The sequence below is a fragment of the Pelobates fuscus genome, chromosome 5 (genome assembly GCF_036172605.1).
Source record: "Pelobates fuscus isolate aPelFus1 chromosome 5, aPelFus1.pri, whole genome shotgun sequence".
Classification (NCBI taxonomy): Eukaryota; Metazoa; Chordata; class Amphibia; order Anura; family Pelobatidae; genus Pelobates; species Pelobates fuscus.
The window spans coordinates 349,511,529-349,522,629 of NC_086321.1; the positions used below are offsets into that span (position 1 = coordinate 349,511,529).

The following is an 11,101-nucleotide window of genomic DNA, read 5'->3' on the forward strand; positions in this document are numbered from 1 at the left end:
CCCACCACAGGTGCCAAGACATGCTTCACATTCTGCTACGCAGCTGGTAACAACAATGGAACCTCTGTTGAGGACGGACAGATCCCGGAGATCATTTTCTATACCTAGGTCAGAAAACCAGACTCTCTCTCTCGGAATATCAGGCCAAGCCTCCATCCCTCTGGACTGTGGGTGCTAGGCTTGGGTGGCTTTGGCTGGCCAGTTTGTGAGCCTGGAACATGGCACCTTTTCTGTGGGAAATGGGTGAGGGAGCACAACAGACTTTAGTGCGGGAACAGTGCCCCAGTAGTGCCACCCACCATCCCTGTGCCACTTGGCTAGTCATTTGCTTTATCTGCTTTTGGCATGGCTAATAATTTTTGTCCCCTTCCACTTCTCTGCCAGAGACTTACAATGCCAAAACAGAGAAGCCAAGTGTGCCACCTCAACAGGTAATGTTTCACTTCGATGGTAGCTTACTTTACTGGTGGCACCTTAGTCTTTTAGTTGCTACTTTGTTGTTATGACAGTTACATTTTTAGTTTCTAAAGAGTTTACATGGGGATGACTGATGCTTTGAGTGGTGTAGATACATGGACATACTTTTAATTGGTGTGGATTTAAAAAAACAAAAACAAACTTGTGCAGTGTATAGAAATGCATATACAAATGTCTATCTGATACTGTAATGACCAAGTACAGTAGAAGAATTTGCCACTTTTATTTAAAAAGTCCTGCTCTGGCTGTGAAGGGATCATTTAAAATAGTAATTTGTTCATTTTCAACAAGACAACTAATTTTCTCTAACAATTTGTTTTGTCTGTAACATTTCATTTCCTGGTGAGTTAGCACTTTGGTCTTGGTGTATTATAGCCAATATATTATTAACAATATCCGCTTCTGCCTTCCTCGTTACCTGTGATACACCATGTCTCTAACTGTTCCTTTCGTAATGAAGGGATATAAAACCACATGGGAGCACTTGCGTTATGAAGGGTAAAACTCATAAGCTATCCCTTTTCTGGAATGTATTACATATTTAAAGCACTTAGCTCTGTATTTTCCTTCTAAAATATAGGATGATCAAGATTCATTGCAATCATTAATACTCCTGATAGTTAGGATGCTATGCTTATTAGATAAAAAGTGAAACTTAACTGCACAAAGCGAGAGTTTCAATAACTTCTACACGGGGGCAGAATTGATCAGGTCACATGATCCCAGAATCCTTTGTAATTATCTGAATGTACATACAGCGGTGGCCTGCTCTTCAGCCTTGTAAAAAGTAAACGGAATCAAAGCCCAAACATTGTGTGTCTGTCTACTTGAATGTATTGAAAAGTCTCCCAAGATGACCATATTCACACTCCCACCTCAGCCTGCTTGTGTCTTTGTAAATAGAAAAGAATAAATATGTGCAACAGGTGATGTTTGTCTTGTTTTACTTGGATCATTTAATTAAAAGATAATTTTTTTTTTTTTTTCAAGCATTAGTCATACTCCCCATAGGGGGTTTATTTTATTTACATATTTCTAGTCGGAAAAAAATATTTCTCCAATTAATCCTCACAGTACACTATGGGGAAAATGGAAGTAACCGATTAGTGGCAAGAAGAGAAAGTAGTAGCATTGAATCCTTTTGGCTGTGCTGAACCAATCAACTGTCTGGAAATCTATGGACGAAGGAATTGATTTGTTGGGCAATCTATTAGTTCATAGCGAACAAGCATTTGATTTGTTTACTAACAAGTATCATCTGATATATGCAGGAGTCTGTGCAGAAATTGTATATTAGTACAGATGGCTAATAACGCATCTATCTCCTTGTAATCATTAAAGCGGTTTTGTGTGTTTCACGGAGATACTCCAAATTTACTAAACACGTTCCATAGCTAAAAACACATTAGGTGTGCCATCCTGAGACTGTATGTGATTAATGTTGTGAAGATACTTTTGGAAGGTACAGTGAACGTTGGCGGCATTAAGGATGTTACATAGCAAATAAACTCTATTTTATTATAATTATAAAATACATTTATAATAATTTAATCTCCAAAAGCCTTTGCTATCATCAAAAATAGATTTTTTTTAAAAAGTGTTAGATGCGGTTGTCATGTTTTGATCGAGAAATGGAATTAACATTGTAACACGGTAATCTTAGTTTAAAATGCGCAAGTTCAAGCTAAGCTTTTAATAGACCCGTTAATACTGATCCAAAGGTAAAAACCTATCTGAAACAATTTCCAGTTATAGTTTAAAAGGCGAAAACTACTTTTTCTTTTTTTTTTTCTTGACTTAGTGTTATTAGGTCAGTCTCATTGCACATGTAAAGCTGATAAGAAACAATAGAAAGTGGTGTGCGCAAAGATTCTGTTTACTGCCTGTTCCTTCAAACAATATTTATTAAGTGATAATATTCTAATGGTAATTACATTGGACGTACAGTGAAAAGCTCCCTCCAGCAGGACAGATCTTGGTAATCTGCACATTTTGTGTTTTGCAACACTTTATCAAGTTAACCAAAATCAATGAAAATACCCCTTCGTCGCATAGTAAAGGAGACACCTGGGAGATTGTGTGTTATTAACTACTTAAGGATTCTTCGATCCAGTATCACTAAACACTCTCTATAGCTGAAAAGCTTTGTATGAAGAGTGTCTTTTTTATTTTTACAAAAAGTGGATTTTAATAAAAATTTACACTTTTATAAATTAAAATGGTTACACCACCTTGGCGTTCACTATCCTGGTACTTCCTGGTTTGGTTAGCTCAGTGGAGCTAAATTTAAGAAGCCGCAATTACTCAGAGGATCTGCCTTGCAAAAGACGTCTCATAGAGCTGCATTGGGAAGTCTGTGATTGGACAGCCACAGAAAGACTAGGTAGGGGTAGAAGGGGGGGGGGGGGGTTAACAAAGGCCACAGACACGATAACTGCAGGTTTTTCAAGCTTTTTCTTTTAAATATACTCCCAATAAAACATGCATTATTAATTACGTGCAAGATTTCTTTTGGGGTATATCTGCTGAACGGTGATTTTTATTTATTTTGTATTTGGGCAGTGGAGTGTCCTTTTAAGATGAGACAAACTGATATAATATATACAAAAATAAAATAAAACACATACAAAAATATATATATATATATATAAAAACAGCCATGCAAAGTGAAGTAAATACCAAAATGTTAATACATTGAACATTTGACCCTCTTCCACCCCCTCCACTCTACTGAGACTGCTCTTATTAAAGTTACTAATGACCTTATTGCAGCTAAATCCAAAGGCCACTACTCCATACTAATTCTTCTTGACCTCTCTGCTGCCTTTGACACAGTTGATCATGCTCTCCTTCAAACTCTTCAGTCACTCTCTCTGTCCCCTCTCGTGATTTTCCTCTTATCTCTCCCAACGCTCATTCAGCGTCTCCTTTTCTAATGAACACCTCCTCCCCTCATCCTGTCTTGGTTTGAGTCCCCTAAGGCTATGCCCTTGGTTCCCTTCTATTTTCTCTTTATACTGCCTCTCTTGGCAAACCTTTTACCTCTTTTGGATTCCACTACCACCTGTACGATGATGACACCCAGATTACTCTCTCCTCCCCGGATCTCTCCCCTGCAGTCCTGCAACGTGTCACTGCTTGTCTTTCTTCCATCTCTGACTGACTGGATGTCCTCCCGCTTTCTGAAACTCAATCTCTCTAAAATTGAGCTCCTTGTCTTTCCTCCTCTTTCGCTCTCCCTTCAAGTTAGTGGTATCCACTTCAGTCCATCATTGCAAGCGTGCTGTCTTGGGGTCATACTTTATTCTGGCCTCATCTTCGAAACATAGCCCCTTTCTTATGCAAGATGCTACTAAGGAACTTTACCATGCTCTAGTAATTTTCCGCATGGGCTATTGTAACTCTCTCCTAATTGGTCTTCCCAAAAGCTGTATTGCCCCACTACAGTCTGTAATGAATGCTGTTGCCAGACTGATTTTCCTCTCTAGTCGGCTCTCACACCTCACCCTTCTGTCAGTCCTTACATTGGCTTCCTGTATCCTATAGGAGTCAATTTAAAGTACTAACCTATACCTATAAAGCAGTGAACAATTCTAGCCATCTTGGATCTCTTCACAGATCCATAGGTATGCCCCTTCTCGGTCTTTCCGCTCTGCCCATGACCTTCTCCTGTCTGCACCCTTACGGCCAACTCACGCTTGCAGGACTTCACGCGAGCGGCTTGCTTCCTATGGAATAGCCTGCCTACCGCTATCAGACTCACCCCTAGTCTTCAATCGTTTAAGAAGTGCCTTGAAACCCATCTCTTATGGCTTTCCAGAGTAATCTCTACCTCACATACCTGTTTTTTTGCTCTCTCCTACATGGCAGCACTTTACTGTCTCCTCCAGCTCTGCTTTACTCCCCCCTTATTTGATTGCTATTTTCTGGCCTATTTTGTTTTACACTGCACCACTGTAAGCTCATTTGAGCAGGGTCCTCTTTAACCTAGCATTACTGTAAGTTTTCTTGTAACTGTCCTATTTGTAGTTTAATCCCCCTTCTTATAATATTGTAAAGTGCTATGGAATCTGTTGGCGCTGTACACTAGAACCCTTCATTTGTCCTGTTTTTATTTAATTTCATGCAAAAGGTGAGGCTGCTGAGGAGCAGTCTAGGGCAGCAGGATTCACAATGGGAGGGCCCGCGAGGAAGTGTTATGCTCTGGGCAATGTTCTGCTGGGAAACCTTGTGTCCTGACATTCATGTGGATGTTACTTTTACACATACCACCTACCTAGAGATTGTTGCAGATGTTGGTGTTGCTACATCTTAATGTCAGCTTTACCCTTTAATTTAAAAAAAAAAGTATACTTATCCATATACTTAGCCTTCAAAATGTCAATAGCAAAAAATTGAAAATTGGCACAAGTAGAATCTTGGCAATCTATAAAAGGTTGTAAAACATCAATGGAAAATGGAAAAAAGATTGTTGCAGACGTCGTCATGCCAATGGTGTTCCTAAAAATAAAAAAAATTGTCCAGGAATGGTTTAAAGAACGTGACAAAAAGTTCAATGTGTTGCCTTGGCCTCCAAATTCCCCAGAACTCAATCTAATTGAGCATTTGTGGGATGTTGTCCATGGAGGCCTCACATCACAATTTACAGGACTTAAGGGATCTGCTGTTAATATCCTGGTGCCAGATACCACAGGACACGTTCAGAGGTATTATGTAGTCTAGCAGCAAGACCTGCACGATATTAGGCTGGGTGGTTTTAATGTTCTGGCTGATTAGTTTAAGTCCCTAATGTTGCTATCCTTATGAAAATGAATGGATCTAAAATAGTTCATTTTGGTTTCCAAAGTTGGCCGAAATTCGATTCGGAACTAAACAAATAATTTGATAGTGCTGCTGTATATATGTTATACCCTGAATTGCATTCTGATGAATTTATGTAAATACATTTCAATGTTTGTTTTATTAAACAGTGCCACAAGGCCAGATGCAGTCATCTGTATAGTTTATATTTCAGCCCGTGCTCTCAACAAGCCTTATCCGTGAAAGGGAAGGAAAGAGCGTACATACTAATCTAGGTTTTATTACTTAAATAAAAAAAAGACTCCAGCTCATCAAGTGCAACTGTCCTCACATCTACAGTAAATGTGTACAGTTGAAGATTTGAGTTTTTTTTTTTAAAGTCTAGATTACTGTTACATATTTTTATGATAACTTGATTTCCACAAGTTACTAGGCAGCACTTTTGTGTTCTACCTCAGGGATGCCCAGAAGGTAGATCCCCAGATGGCGAAGAACTACAGCTCTCAACCAGCATGGCATGGATTCTTGTAAGACTCACTGCCAGTGTAGCCCACTTTCGAACATATGATTGAGTTCAGAGTCCTCTAACAAAAACTTTAAAATAATGCTGCTAAAACTGACCTTTTAAATAAACTAAAAAAAAAATGTGAGGGGGGGAAAAAGTTCATGATAAAACATTATGAAATTACTCCTTACCACAAGATATAGTTATTGCACTATAAACAATACCAAACTTGAGAGAAAAGGATTTACATTTACCAATAGTTAAATTTACTTGTCAGAACTGTCGAGGAAGAATTTTTTAAATTATTCACAAAGACCAATGTAAAAAAAAAAATAGAAATAAAAAACCCTCCTCCTAACAACTTTATTTCAACATGCCAAAAAAGGTTATGCTTTTAGATCGGAAGTTGGAATAACATGATATGAACAGAAATAATCCTTCTGATGCTGGGTATTGAATAAATGTAGAAAAACAATGTTTCTACTCTATCTTCAGGATAACAACCTTCTTGGTTTGAAACTAAGGAGGTGTATTTCTACCAAAACCCTCATCGGTGTCCATTGCGTTGAGGCATCTCTGAACATAAACACCTTTCTGAAACCCAAGTAACATCCAGCTCTCCAGACACATGTCTGAGGATATCTGCCAACATGGGGTAAACGTGGTCAACTGTTTGAGTTTTAGAAATGTTATTCACATGCCAGTGTTTTACACCAACTTTTTTTATTGTAGTTTGTGGTTTTTCAACATTTGCGTTGTGTGCTAAAACAGCCAATTTAATTCGGGCGGCCATTCCATCCTTTGAAAAACGTACATGCTTTGGGCAAAACTTTAAAACCAAACTGCGGAACACTTTGATACTGCCAGTGTGGCAAAAATGTGTCATTTGCTTAAGGTCTTTTTGCAGCTGTTTGTTCTTAACAAAGTTTGTAAGTTGCAAGTGGACTGGACTATCTCGAACTAACCAGGGTCTACTTCCCATATCCTTTTCCAAAAGTTCTGAATGTGGGCACCCATCTATCAGAGTTCCAGAATCCCACCTGTGCTGATTAACAACATGCAGAAGAACTGAGTTCCACTGTTCCCTCATTAAATTGACATTGCCTTTACATTGCGAACTTGACATCCACATTTGATTTATAATGGCTTTTCGCCAAGGTATTAGCGGTTTACATGTTTTCCGCTTGGCAAGTCTTGACAATTTTCTTTTAAGGTGCCTACAATAGTGCCATAAGTCAAACTGATGGTTTATTTGTCTGTATTCATCTCGCATGATTTTAGTTATTCCAATATGCCTGTCTGTTGCTAAATAAGCCACTATCAATCCTTCGTCTAAAACTTTATTTAAACACTTCCGGAACACTTTGGATTCCGTATCAATAGATGACTTTCTTTCAGATACCCGAATGGTGTTGCATTCAATAATTTTTTGGGTAGATTCTTCTATGAGAGTGTACATGCAATATTTTCTAGAGAACACAGAGTGGCCACTTTGTCCATCTCCAGAAAGGCAAATTGCCTTGTCCTTCAGATTATCAATAATATTATGTCGATCTTTGGTATGGTGAAGATGAATAACAGGAAAAATAAAGTTTTTTTGGTAATCTGAATGAACAGTTTTTGAAATATAGGGCACGCCCAAAATGCTAAACATTTCATGAAGTTTGGAATAATGCAAACCACTTAATAAAACAGCCGCACTTGATAGGATATTTCCACAGGAATGAGTCCCTACCATGGGTTGGCTTCTCCAAAAAAGGTTTCTGTGATTATTTTCACATGTTAAATAAACAGTCAATAAAGTTCCAATGATGTTCTTTTCGACTGTAATTATGGATGATTTGCAAGTGTCAGCGTGGCAAGAGAGTTTCACTTTTGACAACAATTGATCTAGACAGCTATCAAACACAAGAAATTTCTTTTCGGACACAAAATCTTCTGGTGTACGTTCAAATGTATGGTATCCAACATGTTCCTCGCATTCAGGGATCAAATCTGGATCGCCTGTGGTAATATGTTGTTGAGGCGTTGTCTCCACTGCAAGCGGTGTATCTGAAATGACACCAACAACCGGTTGAGGTGTGAACTGAGTTTCTACCAATGTTGCCGGGTGAGGCTTTGACAGAGTAGATTGAAGCTCAGAAAACTGGATTGCGTTATCAGTTTGTGTATATGCATCTGTAAAAGATGGTTTCTTATAGTATTCTGATGATAATTTAATGTCGTCCTCTAAAGGTCCGGTCCACGTGAAGGCATCTTTCATGACACGGTCCTCTCTTGTTGAAGTCTGTGCGTTCCTTTTTCCTTGAAAAACAGAAGTCTGTGTTTTCAAAGACCTTTTTCCATAATAGTTAGATGTTATGGTACCCTTCTTTGATGTTCTGACCACCTCAGTATTTGAGGCTTTGTGAAACATGAATTTACTTGTTAAAACAGAATAATCTAACTTTTCAGAGTAGTCGTGGTCCAGAAGTTCATTTTGAGAAGGGTATGAGGAAAACATTCCACTGTTTTCTTGACTTTCAATGGTTGCTAAGCTTGGTACTAAATTCATATAAGTAACCACAGGGGCATCTGTTTCCATTAGCTCAGGTTTAATGCACAGATGTGGCGTTGGTTTTTCTTTTGAGGTTGGTGTGGTTTCTTCATTACATGCGAAGATTGTAGGAACAGCATCGGGTTTTAGGAATTTTCTTTGACCAGCTGTGGAGTATGCCTCTGCTGCAAAATGATCGGAACACATTCTAAAAGTGTTTCTCTTTTTTTCATCATGGATGTTCTGGACCAAAAGATTAATATCTCTATATTCCTCACCAGTAGCCAACAGCCAAGACTTAATTCTTTTGGGTGAACATGGAAATGTGTGCAGAGAGAAAGGAGCACCAGTTCCCCTTTGCCTATTTTTGCATTTTTTCACGATACACTTAGGCATCTTTTTTTGGATATCTGAAATAAATACGTTTGTTAAAATTAATATCATACGTTTAATTCTAACTCAAAAAATTAAATTTGGCTTATAAAATGAAATATGTGAAAGAGATACAATATTCAGTTTGGTAGAGAAATTAATAATGTCAGTCAGTGCATATTCAGGTCCTGCTCCCATCAATTCTGCCAGAGTCTATAATTAGGTTGTTTTTTCCTCCCCATATAGGTTTTAATGGGGAACTGAAATTGTTAGGATGGAAAAAGAAAAAAAAATTATAGAAAATGAAAAGTGTCTGGAAGAGTATAGAAAGTATGCAGAGTGAGATGAAAAGAAAGCTACCGAAAAAAAAACTTTTAAAAAGAAAGGAGAAGACTTGGGAAGGGAGAATTAAACAAATCAAGGTTATGATGATTGGAGTAATTCTTTGTCATTTTGGTGTATAGATTGTGACCCTGCGGTCTAACTGCTCAGTTATCTGCTGTTAAGCAGTTACATCCCTTTATATAGGCAGCACTAACCAAATCGTCCTTGAGTGTGACTTTTTTTATAAAAAATAAATTGGTTTCATGTTTACAGCACAATGTTTACTTTAGACGTTTTCACCTCCTGCTCTGTTGCTTAATCACACACAAGATTGCAGTAAGCTATAGCATGCTATTAGCAAAGCAGTTGATGAATTCTAAATTAAACCACACTTTGTAATAAGGGAAGATACTTTTTTTTTTTTAAACTTTTTCTGTGTGTGGAGGCTGTTGGAGTCTCAACAAGGGAAGTGTGGCTAGGGCTATATAAACAAAGTGAATTAACTCCTAAATGGCAGAGAATCGAGCAGTGAGAATTCTGGGGCAGGATCTGTGCACCTAAAGTTGTTTTGGTTCCGAGAGTGTCTCTTTAATGCGGCAAGAAAGAAGGTTGCAGACGAGGTACTTGTTTTTCAAAATGCTTGAGAATTGTATGACTGCAAACCATGGTGCCGCATCCATAATCTCTTGGCATCCTAACCTCTGCAACAACCTCTATTGATTACTGTGTTTAGTGTGCTCTTTAATATAAACTTGCTGCATCGTTAACGTACCAGATATTTAGTTCAGATGTAGCTTTTGCTTTTGTGTGACTTATCCAAATATACTTTTGCTGTCTTTTGCGGAGATCACTCCGTCTGAAAAGAAATGAATACAATTTATGTGTGCATACATATACTCTTTGATTTTCTTAAAATTAATTTTAAAGGGACACTATAGTCACCAAAACAATTTAAGCTGAATGAAGCAGTTTACTTTATAGATTATGCCTCTGATGTTTTACTATTTAATTATCTGTAATTTAGGTGTTAAATCACTTTTCTTTCTGTTTATACAGCCCTAGTCACATCTCCTATGGCTGTGACTGACACAGCCTGTGTGAAAGAAATAATGGTTTCATTTTCAATAAGATGTTACTTATTTGGTCTCCCCAAAAGCCGATTGGTCTCCCCAAAAGCCGTACTGCCCCGCTACAGTCTGTAATGAATGCTGCAGCTAGACTGATTTTCCTATCCAGTCGGTCCTCTCACACCTCGCCCCTCTGCCAGTCCTTACATTGGCTCCCTGTATCCTATAGGAGTCAATTCAAAGTGCTAACCCATACATTTAAAGCACTGAACAATTCCAGCCCCTCTTATATCTCTTCACTGATCCAGAGGTATGCCCCTCCTCGTACCCTCCGCTCTGCCCGCGACCACCTCCTGACCGCTGCTCGCACCCGTACGGCCAACTCACGCTTGCAGGACCTCTCACGGGCGGCTCCTCTCCTATGGAATAACTTGCCTACTGCCATCAGACTCTCCCCTAGTATTCAATCATTTAAGAAGGGCCTTAAAACCCATCTCTTCAGGAAAGAGTATGGCCTCCCAGAGTAATCTCTCCCTTACATACCTGTCTCTTGCTCTCCTATGGGATAGTGCATTGCTCTCTCCTCCAGCTCTGCTTCACTCCTACTTGATATTTCCTATCCTAATGTTTCTAATACCCCACCTCCTATAGACTGTAAGCTCATTTGAGCAGGGTCCTCTTCAACCTATTATTCCTGTAAGTTTTCTTGTAATTTTCTTATTTATTGTTGCATCCCCCCCTCTCAAAATATTGTAAAGCGCTACGGAATCTGTTGGCGCTATATAAATGGCAATAATAATAATAATAATAATAATAATTTTAAAAGTTTGTATCTCCTGCTCTGTAAATTGAAGTTTAATTACATATAGGGGGCTCCTGCAGGGCCTAGCACGCTATTAACAGAACAGGAGATAAGAAATTCTAAATTAAACAGAGTTTACAATAAATTAAGTATAAACATTTGATGACTCTTTACAGGGAGTGTTTAGGAAAGCTGTGTACATCACATGCAGGGAGGTG

General features: G+C 38.5%; 2 protein-coding genes across 2 annotated transcripts in view; one reads left to right on the top strand and one right to left on the bottom strand.

The window, feature by feature from the left end:
* The window catches only part of BTBD2 (BTB domain containing 2), a 26,286-nt gene extending 24,879 nt beyond the window's left edge, over nucleotides 1-1,407 (top strand). Inside the window, exon 9 of the mRNA XM_063455887.1 lies at nucleotides 1-1,407. This exon is cut by the window's left edge and continues 54 nt beyond it. Coding sequence (XP_063311957.1) covers nucleotides 1-108 — 108 coding nt within the window. The 3' untranslated portion in view covers nucleotides 109-1,407.
* Nucleotides 1,408-6,161: 4,754 nt separating this feature from the next.
* LOC134612265 (uncharacterized) lies at nucleotides 6,162-8,714 on the bottom strand. Its single transcript, XM_063456612.1, has one exon. It carries the CDS (start codon nucleotides 8,712-8,714, stop codon nucleotides 6,330-6,332), a length of 2,385 nt encoding a protein of 794 aa, XP_063312682.1. The 3' UTR covers nucleotides 6,162-6,329.
* Nucleotides 8,715-11,101: the final 2,387 nt, after the last annotated feature.